The sequence below is a fragment of the Columba livia genome, chromosome 1 (assembly GCF_036013475.1).
Source record: "Columba livia isolate bColLiv1 breed racing homer chromosome 1, bColLiv1.pat.W.v2, whole genome shotgun sequence".
NCBI classification, from domain to species: domain Eukaryota; kingdom Metazoa; phylum Chordata; class Aves; order Columbiformes; family Columbidae; genus Columba; species Columba livia.
The window spans coordinates 18,242,373-18,257,406 of NC_088602.1; the positions used below are offsets into that span (position 1 = coordinate 18,242,373).

The following is a 15,034-nucleotide window of genomic DNA, read 5'->3' on the forward strand; positions in this document are numbered from 1 at the left end:
CCAGGGTGAAAGGCTTCCTCTTTCTCACTCATGAACTTCGTGTGTACGCTCACCAGATGCTCAGCTCCTATAGAACTAATTGACGCTATCACTAAACTATTTTACAATCTAGTTAAACTCTTAAAAACAACAGGAGAGAGGATTCAAAATCCTTAGCTTGAAACAGGCTTTGCACCCATCTCTGGCTTTCTGGACAAATACTCCATTTGTTACACAATTATGCAAAATGTAGACTGTTCCTCTTCCCTCTTTCGAGCTGAATTAAAAGCCACCAATTACTTTTTTTTTAATTTTTTTGTTTGGTTTGGCTCAAAACATTACATACTGAGGCAAATCAAGCAGGGTTCTTTTTCAACCACTATCCCGTATTTCAGCACCCAGAGTGGTTCATGCTGTTTGAATTTTAACTTCTTGAGAAAGATTCTTAAAAATAATATTCTTTACAACCACAGACTCCGAATAATTTCTACAAGTGCTGACCATGTTGTTTTCATCAGTCAGGAGTGACTACAATTCAGTTAAAAGACAATATCATGAAGTCATACTGCCTTATCCAAGATTTCCACAAGCAAATCAGCCTGATCAAGAAACCCCACAGAAAACTCAAATGTAACACTACGACCAAGATTTAACACCCCACACTTTTGACCAGTGCTTTTAAAGACACTTATATAATATGTAAGGGGAGCAGGCTTTAAAGAGTTAACATTGTTATCGTAGACTGTTCTAGTTAAAACAAATGTTGAAGACTTTCAAACCTTCCAGAAGCAAGCATCTTTCTCAATGTATCTGTACTGAGCACATCACAGGTGGTCAGAAGATTCATATTTGGTAAAATGTAACACAGTTCTCAAAATTATCTTGGCATCGTTATTATTATTATCTACAATGTACATTATTATTCACTGCATGTAAGAGAACAAAATGTATTTTCTAGTATACATCATAATTTCGGAAGCGCTCAAGTACTTTGTAGCTGGGACCATTTGAACCTCCTGATGTAGAAAACATGTCTTTAAATTTGCTATACAATCCATATATTAAAAAAATATTTAACTTAAAGATATAAAAGGCTGGGTAGCTTTGAACTCTTCATCATTTGAGAGAAGCTTCAGAGGCTGTTTTTTCCTGCTTCTTTCCTTACGTCTTACACTACACATTGAGTATTTGTGCCTTTACATGAAAGTAACCTTTTCCAAGCATCTATCAGTATGACGAAAAATAATTTAATGTCCTTACCCCATATCTCTCAGCTACAATTTCCTCAAAATCTCGTTTCTCTCTCTCAGCCTCCTCCTTCATCCTTTGGTATGATTTTCGTAACCAACTTAATCCAGCATCTTCTACCACTGTAACTGAAGAAAAAAAACAATGGGAGGTCATCACTCTTATTTAATCTTACTCTGTATGTGACATTAAACCTTCACCTAATGTATTACAAAAACTGAAGGGGTGAAAAAGAAAAATAGAAATAATATAATAATACAATTACTTGTTTTTACGAGTTAATGCTGGATATAAGTCAGTAATACTGCTGATTTAATTTAAGCTTCTCCATTTTATCACAGAACAAAACAAGCAGTTTCCATGACAGAAATTGCATATGAGAAGTTGAAGGGTTTTTTTAATGAAATTAAAGAACCTTCTTATTGTTTCCACTTTCTGTGTCCATTCTTTGGCATACCCCTTACATTTGAACAAATGCATTCCCCCTTCTCGGAAAATTAATGAGTAACCCATCGCTTTCCATTTGAGAAGTTAGCAGAGGTTTTAACATTCAGGACACATACTCACTGATGCCTGTCACCTCTTACAGATTGCTGATCTCTGCGACTCCTACAAGTGGGCATGAGGCTAATGGTTTGCAGGACAGACTGTCCACAGAGAAAGGCTCCCAAAGAGAAAAGCCAGGGACCCTACTGTTCCCTGTTGACAGAATACAAGGACCCTTCTTATCACATAATAAATGCTTCATGACACTATGAAAAACATTTTCCTAACTGCTCTTGCTGGAAATAGGCCGAATAACCCCAGGGTAAGGAAAGAAGTGAAAAGGTTACAGAAATAATATTTTTCACCAACTGCATCTGTAATGTACTTCATTTTAATGTGACTCAGACTTCACTGGTTGAATATTTTAAAACTATAATTTGTGTAATGGAATGAAAGGAACCAAATGAGATGACAACAATTTATCTTGTCTTGGTTAAATCATGCTTTCCTTTAATTAGTTCAAAATGGAGAATTTCTGTAAAGATATTGAAGGTCAAACCGCTCAAGATTAAAAACCAGTGAACAGAAATTCTGCAAAACAACATACTGTGTTAGCCCAATATTCAGTACTGAATTTTCATCCAAATTTTATTTCAGTACATGTAATTCATAATCCCTTTACATCAACATTAGTTGCAACTTGTTAGCAAGACAGAGACCAGAGACTGAGGACCGTAATTTAAGATTATTACTAAAAGTTGCTGTTTACCTTTTTTAACTGACGCTGCTTCATCCTTCTCTGGTGGCAAACCTGTGCCACCATCTTTCCAATACGGATTGAGTTCTCTCTCAGACAGCATGGCCTAAAACAGAAATAATGTTAATGTGCGCATAGCATATGGTTTGTATTTTGTAAAACATTTCATAAATTTTGTGATGCTTGTGTGGGAATAAACAGTTTACTCATAACTTGTACTATCTGAAGACAGGTAGCTCCCAAACATGCTGTCACCCTTCTCACACAGAAGCAGTTTCACTGTTCAACTGCGTTGCCAGTGTAGCAGTAATATGCACTTGCATTTGAAGCACTGCTGTTATGGGGGGCTCCTAGTTTTACCTAAAGCTGCTGCTTTCCATCCTCAAACTAGATCACTTACAGTGAGTCTGTCAGCTGACTTCTCTGGAGGCAGCCAAAGAAGTCCCCTGGAGAAAAGGACTGATTAAGAACTCCAGCACTGACAAAATTTTGAATTTACCTATGTTATATCGTCAGCTCTCCACCAGCTCCAGCATGCTGTATGCATCTGTTGCACACATTGTTTTGGGTATCAAAGGAAGGACCTACATTCTGGCGTAGAAAACACAATACTATAAACCTGCATGGAGAACAAGTGGTTGGGTGGGAGAGTCCATAAAAAAAAGATCATATTCTTCTAGGATCAAGAATACATATAAACTGTCTTCAACTATATAATACATGCTGTTATTCCAGTGACTTAAGATCTCCACATTGAATGGCCCTTCAATAGTTCAGAAAAAATGTTCAGCAAAAAAATTAGGCATGGAAAAAGAAAGAGAAGATAAATCCCTTCTCAAAAGAAACTAAACAAAGCACCACATACTGTCCAAGAACAGTGCTCCACATCAATCTCGTTCGTAGCCACAACACAACTAACTGGAAAACCTAACACTCACAAGGGGCCTACAGCCAGATGTGAGGACAAGTAAATATTAGACCATGATCAGCAACTATGTTTTCAGATCAGATTACCTTGCATTTAAGGAGATGAATGAGCAAATGAAGCAACCAGCAACTAACTGTATGTAAACAGAACTAATTTAAAGACAGCAGCTCCTTCCCCAGTCAGATTCTGATCCATTCAGGAGTTCATGCACAACTGCACCATGAAAGGGCACAGCAACTGCTCTGAATTCTTTCTTCAGGAAAAAACAAGTCTCAGCACCCTACACTTTTAACACAGTAACTTAGGCAAGCTCTTATCACACAAAACAACAGTTCTCCTTTCACACGCACCATGGGGAAGAAGGCCAGACGAACAGTCCGTCATTGTTATTAAGGAAGAACTTCAAATATTACAGAACTTAGTACTAACAAAACTGGCTTTCTCCTTACCTAGAAGATACTTTAAAGACTTTCGTCTGCACATCAGCTGTATGAACCCTTCCCATCCCAAACAGAATAACTAACTGACCAATTTAATTAAAATCACTACCACACAATACATCAGGCATCGGTTTAAAAACTATACAAAAGACTCATGCATTTGGTTCATGACTTACAGCATTGGTTCATTCATCAGACAAAATTCAGTAAGATGCAGAAAACAAATTATATATTAATTTATCCTACCTGCTCACGTTCTTGAGCTTTCTGTCGTTCCAGTATTTTTTCTTTGTGTCTTTCACCTTTGACAGCTGCTACTGATGTGGTTTTCAGTGACATGAAGTCTAAATTCATCCATTCTTCTCTCTTTAAAATAAACACAAAGAATCAGTGTTCATGCTTTCAGCAAAAACATGGCTTAGGTACAAATCAAACCAGTGCAACTACTGACAAATGTTACTTTCAATAAACTGATAGGTTTTACAAACAAATACGAAATACTTTGATCAAAAGCAAATATGATTTTAAGAGCCTAAATCTTTCGTCTTTTAAATATTTATTTACACAAATAAATTTCATAAATGTCTTTCCATAATCTGAACTACATCTTCATAATGTAAGATAATGGTAGACATACGAACCATACAGACTGCCTATTATTTCTTTAAACAAACACTGTACATCTAGACCAATTCCTATTCATCTTGCTCATTCTGACTCATGGCCTCTTACATCTCTTCTAGTGGATACAGAATCTCCAATCAGTAACCGAGCAACCTCATATCTAGGCACTAACTTCACCCTCAAATTTAAGTTACACATCTAAATTCCACATACCGTACCCAAAATAACAGGTAAAAACCTGCATTTACATGACCTAAGCCAGCCAAGGACATGTTAAAAGTGAGGACTGCTCTCTAAAGAAAAGCAGCATTTAAAAAGCCTCGATATACCTACTACCTTTATACATACAAAACCTGAAGCCTCAAAAGAAACCAGTGATACACACATTACAAACAACCACTCTGTAGAAACAAGTATTTGGAACACTTCTGTGGATAGAATAGCAACCAAAATAACAAGATTACGCTTATTTTGAAACATGTCCTTGCAGAAGATTCTTCGTATCTTCAGTAGAGTTCAAGTCTGAGTTGTGAATACGAATAGATGCTATATGTCATAGTTTCTTTGTTATATAAAAATTACATTTGGCAACACACCAGCTTCAGAGATGACACACAACACTGTAGTTCTCAGATATCCTCTAGCAAAGAGACGGAACTGAAAAATAATCCATCTTCAAATGCTTCAAAAGTACTATGTCCACATTAGTAAGCACCATGAATCAAGAGAAGCGGATGTGCAGGAGACCTCTGCAGGTTGTCTGGTCCAACCCCCTGCTCCAGCAGGGCCACCTGGAGCCAGCTGCCCAGGACCATGTCCAGACAGCTCACAGATACATCCAAGGAGGGAGATTCCACAAGCTCTCCAGGCAACATGTGCCAGGGCACGGTCACCCTCATAGTAAAACACTGTTTCATGATGTCCAGAGAGAAAACTCCTGTGTGTCAGTTTGTGCCTGTTGCCTCTGGCCATGTCACTGAGAACCACTGAAAAGAACCTGGCTCTGTCTTCTATACAGGCTTCAGATCTGTGGTTTGGGGCTTTTTTTGTTTCTGTTTGGTTGGTTTTGATTTTCTTGTTGGTGTTTGGATTTTTTTGAGTAAGCACGCTGGACTAGTCCAACACTGGTCCCATGGAGCAACTCAGGTGCACTTTGAGAACATTTCAATTAATTTAAATTCAACAGGAAATGGATGTAGATGCTCCAAGACTTCTTCATAATGTGAGTCAAAATACAAAAAAAAAATAGGGATGACCATGAAATTCCTTTCAAAAGCACTCTCTTCATGCAAAAATAGACAAGCCCAGGCAAGAGATTATAAAAGAAATGCTTGGAAAAAAAATGGCTTTGCAGTATAAGTTATTATGACATGCATAAGGATTTATATTTCATTACTTTATACTTTTCCAGTAAGATAGATATGATTCAGAGATCCTTTTTATTTCTCAACAAGATGTGCAAATTCAGAACGAGAAACAGAGTTTTTCAGGAGTGGAATTAGACATAAAACTAAAAATCATCATTTTCACACAACTGAGAATGTTGTGATATGTGACTACATTTATTTTACTAAAATCACAGTAGTTCATTTCAGAATGACTCAATTTTCCAGAATAAACACTGCTTACTGGGCATATAGTTCACCTAAGAAGATCAAAAGAGACACTGATTCCATAAACATTGTTGCTGAAAATTTGTACACCTCTTTTTCTTATATCTCTTTAAGCACCACAGAAGTAAAAATCCATTCAACTGCAGAATAGTCACCAAAATTATGCAGGAAAAAATAACATGCCTAGTCAAGGTCTTTAAGTTGACCTCTTCAAGAAAACGAAGCTAAGATGCTAGACCTTCAAAATATGACGAATGGAATTGCTGCTGGGCAACTTTAAGTGTAGTGCCTTGTTAAATGCTAAGCAACTATTAGAGAAGCTAAACAAAGACATTTGTCTGTAAAATAAGTTTTGTTCAACACATTGCAAAAGAGCTGTAAAGAAATGTAAGCAGATTTCACATTGGGTCATGCTAAATTTATTTCTGGAGTATTTATCAAACTGCTCACCTGTAGGGAGGGTTCTTCCACAGCATCTGATTGCTTGTTGACCTTCCAAGCTTTTTCTGTGTTATCTGACTGCGACACATTTGACTCAACCCATTCAACTGAAGAATCCTAAAAACAGAGTTTAACATTAAGAATATTAATAGTCCCTTAACACACTTTTATGTTGATAAAAGGCCATACTTACCAAGTATATTCATCATCGAAATTGATCCTGATTAGCATTACTAATATAGTATTGTTTATTATTTTAAAATAATGATAATAAAAATAGAATATTGATATTTCCATAGAAGACTGTTCCTTCATGATCAAAACATTCCACCACACTTCATGAGCACATCACAGCATGTAATACTAGTTTATACTGGCAGTTTATTAGCATAACACTGCTCAAGTTAAAACTGTTACAGTTAAAACTGTCAGAATAAAACCAAAACCAATTGCTTTTATGGTATTACAAAAACAAAATTTTAAAAATCTAAATTCAATAGTAAGTATGTTTTATATTAAAAAAGTGAAATCAGTAACAGTACAAGATAAAGCACTGTACATGCTATCTCCTCCTATTTTCATATCCAACTTCCTACACTCGCACCTGCGAACACTGTGCTGAGATTTTACCCTTGAAGCCCATAGGACTCCACTGAACAGTTTCTTTGCTGTTTACATGAACCTGTCATGGGAAGAACAGATTTGGATCAAAGGCATCAGCCAGGATTGTGTTGTAACCCAGTACTCACTGACGTGATCTGAGGGGTTCTGATGACTGTCATGGGACATGTGGGACATTTGTGCCTTAGGTTACTTCCTACACTGAAAAGCATAGTTCACCTCAGATATCAGTTCCTGGAAAATAAATCTCATCATACTGCATGTTCCTTCACTCAATAAAGAGAATCTCTGAAAATAAAGTTAAAAAAAAAAGGAGGCATTTGTTTACAGATTCAAATGCGCAAGTTTGAGCCTTCCTTCAGAACCACGTACAACTCCCATGTTGTTGGGAGTTTCCACGGCTGAAGATTTCAGTTTCTCTCTGCTGAAAAACTATAAATCCCTTAGTTCCTGATGAGTGGATTAAATATTATAAAATTCACAAGCACTCACCTAAGAGCATCTTTTAAACTGATTAAATATGTTAAAAAAAAGACAAACTCTACCAGTTTTTCCCAATAGAAAATGGTTAAGAATGAGCCTTAATTTTATTAACCATGTGTACCCATAGAGAATGAAACTGTACAAGTTTTAAAAATTTCATTTGAAACATGTGAAAGTTTTTTTACTTACCGAAGAACTATCAACCAAGTCATCCTTCTTTTCAGATTTTTGTTTCTTATTTTTCTTCTTTTCTTTCTTCGCTTTTTTTGAATGCTTATCCTTTTTCTTTTTTTTGTGCACAGAATGTTCCTACAAGTAAATGTTTGTAAATGAGATCCAGTAAACCCCATCACTCACATACAAGAGAAAACAATTTCAATCTACTTACCATACCACACTGAAAAAGGTAAAACACACACAGCTGGATATTGCTGCATTTTATAGAACCATAGAATCATCTTTGTTGGAAAATACCTTTAAGATCATTGTGTCCAACCATTAACCTACCACTGACAATTCCACCTCTAAGCCATGTCCCTAGTTCTACTACCCTTCCTCTCTCCTGTTGAAGGAACAGGGGGACAGTGGGAGGGCATGTCTCACATCCATCATCAACTTCTCTTCCCCCATCAAAATCTTTCTCACTGGAACTAAGGCATTATAACCATACATAAGAATATCTTCTACACTACATTTATTTCAGTCAAATCTATTGCCTCTGGAATCACTGCATCATCAAGACACATCTGTCCTTCGTTGAAATATCTGCACAGATTTCTACACTAGACGGACTCAATATTGAGAGGTTCCATTAAGGCTCCTCCTGTGAATGACCACAAACAGGACAGCTATGAAACCACAGATGCTCCAGATCTCTTCCCATGGGACTATTCTTCTCTGGCAACTCTTGCTCTTCTGCACTTGGTAGAAATTAAAGCTGGAATTGAATGATAGACATTTTTCCTCTTTGTGAGTAAACGATTATTTCCACCTAAAAAAAAGCTAACATCTAAGCATGAAGAATTCAGAAATCGGGAGTCTTTTAAAGATCATCTTAAAGCCCTCAAAGCCTTCTAGTTATACAAACATGCTGTAAAGCTAACACCACCATTCAATGATTTACAGTTCCATCACCTTTTCCAGTTGTTCCACACGTTCGTTCACATCAGGAAGCAGCCACGTATCTTCACCTCGTAGATGCTTTAGCAGCTTATGTCTCTGCTCCTTTTCATAACTAATTTTGGCCTAAGACAAACAGAGAAGAAAAATAACCAGGCAGCGTTCAGTAGCATTTACTTACAGACACACCTTTGTAAGCCACACTGACAAAATCATACACAATGCTGAGATCTGTGCTTGAGAACTTTTATTTTTAGAGGACTACACAAAACTTAAGCTTATAATTGGACAGAGATGAAACTGTGGATACACAGGGAACTCAAATAAAGTTCTAGACGGTGGAAAAACGCAACAAAAACTGACTCCTAACTTGTTTGCTCGACAAGTAAACATGAAGCATGTTGCCAAGATTTAGCCTGGGAAAATAAGAAGTTTTCTGCATTCTCCATTTCACTTCTGGTTGAGAAAGACCAGCAGCTGGAGTCAACAGTTCCCTTCCATCCCCTGAGCAGCTCTTGGGCACACAAGCCTATAAACACCTCAAATAAAGGCCAAGCCAGATCAACATGTCAACATGTCTTCACTTAATATGCTCTGTGCCTCTCTAGGAAGATTCAGCCTCTTACCTTTCTCCATAATAACAAGTATATTTGAAATAAAATTACAATTTCCTTCATATTAACAAAGTTAAAAATATACATGGCAGAAAATGAAGTTAACATTATAAATAAGATACAAAAGGAGCTTTTATACTTTTTATTAGATCTAAGAATAAACAGGAAAAACACAGGCAAATATTTGGGTAATTGAGACACGTGATCCTAATAAAAACCATGGATCATCATTTTGGCTGAATTATACAAATACATATTCAGAACAAAGAATGAGCAGAAACCATCATCAAACTGCAGACTGTTGTCTCCTGAATACTAAATGAAACAGGGCTGTGCAAGATGAATCTGTGGTGGCAATACCACCAGACTGTTAAAAAGAAAGACAGATACAAATGCATCAGGTGAAAGTTAATTTCTTCTTAGATGAAGACACAAAATACAGAAAATTCTTAACAATTTCTGAGTGTAAAATAAAAAGCTGCCTAGGCATTTAAAAAAAGATGAAATAAGTATTTTCACGTAAATTATCATTTTACCATGAGAAAGTTAGCAGCGAAACCCTCTGATCCTTTCTAAAAACTGCCTAGCTCCTTCTACCATCAAATCACAATATTCATTTTATTCTTGGTGAATGCTTTCCCCTCACACGTACACACACAATCATTTCAAGGCAGGGAGGAGGAAATCTGTCTACACTACTCTCTTAGCTTCAAAACTTACCTTTCTATTCTACTTGTCTTTAATAATGACACAGGGCTTACTAGATCCTATAAATTGTAGAAAAGAAAGAAAAACTAGTTAAATCCCTTGTCAGATTTGATATTCTGTGCTATGAAGGCCAACTCTAATAGGTTCACGTCTCCCAACCCACAAGAGTTCAAGCAATTAATTAACACTAAGGTTTATTAATATTTTCTGATGCCAAAATAAAATCCAACAATTTCTCCTTTCCCCTTTACAAATGAATACTTAACATTAGGCACATTTTAGGTCACCACTGCAATATTTTTAAGTTTTCTTCTCCATAAATACAGGATGCTACAATTCTGAAATACCTCTATTTCAAAGTAATGCAATAATTAGGCAAATGACTGCATGCTACACACAAACACAGAGGACCATTACAAGCAACAACCAGTCAAGAAGGACAAGCATACTGCTACATTACGTACTCCTGCGACACCCTAATAAAGTTGCTCATAGTCTCCTTTGCAACAAGCACAAGGTGAAGTATAATGCTGGTAAAGCACTCTGAAAGGTCTGTTGGTAAGGTACAATAAAAACAGTAATTATTCTACAGCTCTGTGTTAGCAATATTTGCCAAGGTGAACAGTGCCAAACTTACTAGTCTTTCCCACCATCAGGCCAAAGGGTCTTGGATTTCACAGCCCCATCTGAATGAGGAAGGAAACCAAGTTCAGGGAAAGTGTTTTCTGGTTTTCATTAGGCAGGTCATTAAGGCCAGCCTGCATGGTTACTGACAACAGGATCTGCTAAACGAAGAATAAAACTTGTTCCAAACAGCCTGTAATATACTGCAGACACAAACACCAAAAGCTGTAAAAATTACACCATGCCAGCCCAGGAAGAAGCAGAAAAGATCAAAGAGCCTGCCAATGGCCAAGGTCTAGGTCACACATCAAAGAGAGGCTGTTACACAACAGCTCCCCAGATGATGTCCAGAAGGGATGGAAGGATGTCACCTAGGGAGGGCAGCTAAAACACTCCCTCCACAGCTCACAGAGACCCTGACCAACACTCTTCCCTGACCCCAACTCTCTTTATCATTTCAGCTCTCACCAAGGCCAGAAAAAATTTTCCGTATCACTACAGAGACCATGCAATTTCCCAACTTTAACTGTGGTCAACCTCTGGTTCTTCAGATTATAAACACCACCATTCAATAGTCAACTTCTCCATCCAAAAGAAGAAAAATTCCTTGTTTCTCCAACAAGCATTCAGAAGAAACTCTACAGCACAGCACAGCACCAGATCAAAACAGCATGACAAAACCACCCAACACAGACCTAAGCTGCTCTGATGGCCACCTGCCACTGAAGGGCAGGGCTCCATTCCCATTCCTCTCCTCCTTGCGCTCCCCCTCGGGCGGTCCCAGCACCCCCTGCACCCCGGTCTCAGGGGAAGCCACTTCAAGGACAACCCTGACACAAACTGAATCCCACCTGCAGGTCAAGCTTCCAAGCTGCTCCCCTGGCAAGGTCAGCAAGGCTACCAGTTTAAGCATAAGGAACAAGAGAAAAAGTGTGCACTGGGGGGAGGGGGGAAACAAAACCAACCATTAACAGAAGAGCAACCCTGAAGTACAGAAATACCATGTTATAGCAAAAATGCAAGAATCATTCAATTTGAATTATTGCTAGCTTTTTAAAACAAAACAAAAAAAAAGCATTCATGTCTAGGAAAAACACACATCCCTGCACTTACCAAAACACCAATGTTTATTTTCGTGTTCTAAACTTGAAAATTAAAACAGTAGTGTCATGAACTACTGCTCTCATCAAAACAAGATGCTATTTCTGGGGCTTAATAACAATTTGTATGTCAATACTTAATTATTTGAGATAGTGAAGCTTCTCTCAGACTCCTCACTGCCAACAATGAGATTTAAAGAGTTCCCTTTTATCTTAGCCCCAACTACATACTCTATAGAACAGAAGACAGACTAATAATTTCCAATATTTTACAACTTAAAGCTCCTTAAGGCGAGTTTGCTGAATGCCTCATCTTTCCAGAATCAGAATTGCTGAAGTACAGTCATTTCTGCAGACTTCTTGGATTATCACACACAAAGACTTACGCAGCTGCCCAAGTGTCTTTGCCAAAGCAGAAAGCAGGAGCTTCCAAGACTGCAGCCACCAAATAACTGTCTTAACTAGATTAGCCACGCATGCAAAGTCCCTGCATGTTTCTTTTTTTTTTGCCTTTGAAAGCAAGACAGTCAAAACGCACCAAGACAAAGCCTTGCAGCAGTTCTCTCCCAGTTCTGTCCCACCATTGTAGCAGCATGTAGTGTAACCATAAGCAAAGCAGAGGAAGTCAATACACTTAAGACATGAATCTGTTCTCACTTACTGACATTATCAAAACTATACATATTTTAATGAACAAATTAACATCTTCAGGAGCTCTGAAACTTCAGAAATACTTTGTTTTCTTCAAATTAGAACCGATTTTCCTTCTGCAGTAAGAAGCAGGGAAGCAACAAAACCCTCCCACCTGACTTGCCACTTGCAACTGTTTTCCTGCATAAAACTTCAGGGACAGTACCCTCAAGGGGAGGCTAACCTTATTCGTTTGTCTGTTTTCTGCTTTCTTATTTTTCTGAATGGGCAGAGGAAAAGAAAGATTTTCATGTGTGCTTATGACAAAACCTGGTTTTCATTTAATTCAAAAGAGAGTTTATTAAGAACAGTGTAAAACATTAAAAAAGGGGAGTTCAAACTTAGCTAAGTACTGACTATTGCTAGATGTGTGATACTTAATGGGAACAACATCAATTGCTTAAGCTAAATGAAAAATATTTAATCACTTTATCAAATGCTCTTTTAAATGGTACGATATCACCACATATCTGAAGTACTAGTATATATCACCTATATAGGCTATATCCTATATATATTTATCTCCTATATATATCTATATATCTGTTCAACTCTAGGTTTTGCAAGTTACAGTGTAGGTAAGCCTCAGGCTACTCAGGCCATTTTCCCATTACTTTTTTTCTTAAAATATCTTTTCCCAGTAAAATTTGGCAGCTGCTTACTTTGGCCTTTCTCTCAAAAGCCCATCATCACAACCTTATATTTTGTCATACCCTGGCTTCCTCTTACAGTTTTCTTTCCAGTTATCACCCACTCCTTAAACTTCAAAACAAGTCATGTCATCTAACTGATGCACCATGTACTCTTTTATCATTCACTCTACCTACAAGTTACAACAAGAATCAGCAGATTATTGCACAAGTACCAAACATGACAAATTTTGAGTAAAATTAACCAGGATTAGCACAGGTCTCCAAGTCACAGCAACTCTACCAAAGCATCTGTGAGCAGGAGCCTCCTAATTCTTGACTAACACTTCAGCAAGATACAACCAAGCAAGTAACATCCTGGCTCCACAAGAACAGGCTGTCCCACTTGCGTTCAAGTTATTACAAGTTATTAGTACTCCATGACAGGAGTGCTGTAATGGAGATCACAGAATCACAGAATGTTAGGGGTTGGAAGGGACCTCATCTAGTCTAATCTCCCCGCCAGAGCAGGAACACCCAGATGAGGTCACACAGGAAGGTGTCCAGGTGGGTTCTGAATGTCTCCAGAGTAGGAGACTCCACAACCCCCCTGGGCAGCCTGTTCCAGTGTCTGTCACCCTCACTGAGAAGTTTCTTCTCAAATTTAAATGGAACCTCCTGTGTTCCAGTTTACACCAATTACTCCTTGTCTTACCATTGGTTGTCACTGAGAAGAGCCTGGCTCCATCCTCCTGACACTCACCCTTTACATATTTATAAACATTAATGAGGTCTCCCCTCAGTCTCCTCTTCTCCAAGCTAAAGAGCCCCAGCTCCCTCAGCCTTTCCTCATATGGGAGATGCTCCACTCCCTTTATTATCTTTGTTGCCCTGTGCTGGACTCTCTCCAGCAGTTCCCTGTCCTTCTGGAACCGAGGGGCCCAGAACTGGACACAATATTCCAGATACGATATCCTGACTCTTTTAGCAAAGACAGGCCATGAAGACAAAGAGGTGGAGGAGGTGTTGCCTTTGCTGTGTCACTTAAGGAAAGGCTGAGAGCCGGGACAGTTTGGCCTAGTGAAGGGAAGGCCAGGGAGTGGGGGTGGTGTCACCTTATCAATGTATACAAATATCTGAAGAGAATTGCAAGGAAGACCGACCGTAGCTCTTTGAAAGGTGTAAGCACATAAGCACGTAATAAGTGAAATACCGATGTAATGATACCACTACAAGTGGCAAAATGCATGAACTCAGGTAGCTGTCACTCAAGACCGTTTCTCGTTGCTTTCTGACCCTCCCGGTACCACAGCCCAGCCCCTCTCGGGGCAGAACCGGCCCTCCGCAGAGCCTCCCCCCCCACTGCTGCCAAACCTGTGGGCAGGAGCCCACGGCCAGTGCCGCCCTCAGCAGCGCGCCGGCCCCGGCCCGGCCGGGGGGAAGGAGGGGACCAAGGGGCTCCCGGGAAGAGGCGAGCCCGGGCCGGGCCGGGCCGGGCACCCCACCTGCGCCAGCAGCGCCTCCCGTTCGCGCTGCCGCTGCTCCCTGCGCGCCGCCAGGCTCCGCTCGCTCTCAAACCCCGACGCCATCACCGGCCCACACCGGAAACACCCGCCGCGCAGCAACCGTACAGCAACCCCGACGTACGGCGAGGCCGCGAGACTGTCGTAAACGGCGTCCCTGGCAACGGCGGGCGGGGCGGAGCTGGCTCCTGCCGGCGGGGTCGTGGCGCATCGTACCATTTAAAACTTCAGAACTAAAGTCAGAGAGTCACAGCATCGTAGGACAGTTTGGGTTGGAAGGAACCTTCAAAGGTCACCTAGTCCAACCCCCCTGCACTGAGCAGGGACATGTTCAACTAGATCAGGTTGCTCAGAGCCCCGTCCAGCCTGGCCTGGAATGTCTCCGGGGATGGGGCATCTACCACCTC

The 15,034-nt window shown here is 39.4% G+C and overlaps 1 protein-coding gene across 1 annotated transcript in view; it reads right to left on the reverse strand.

The window, feature by feature from the left end:
• The window catches only part of CWF19L2 (CWF19 like cell cycle control factor 2), a 68,157-nt gene extending 53,389 nt beyond the window's left edge, over positions 1-14,768 (reverse strand). Inside the window, exons 1-7 of the mRNA XM_005501471.3 lie at positions 14,610-14,768; positions 8,755-8,865; positions 7,810-7,929; positions 6,526-6,633; positions 4,085-4,204; positions 2,483-2,576; positions 1,240-1,355 (exon numbers count right to left, since the gene is read on the reverse strand). Of these exons, the coding sequence (XP_005501528.1) occupies positions 1,240-1,355; positions 2,483-2,576; positions 4,085-4,204; positions 6,526-6,633; positions 7,810-7,929; positions 8,755-8,865; positions 14,610-14,693 (753 nt within the window). The 5' untranslated portion in view covers positions 14,694-14,768. The remainder of the gene's footprint in view (positions 1-1,239; positions 1,356-2,482; positions 2,577-4,084; positions 4,205-6,525; positions 6,634-7,809; positions 7,930-8,754; positions 8,866-14,609) is intronic.
• Between the last annotated feature and the right edge of the window lie 266 nt (positions 14,769-15,034).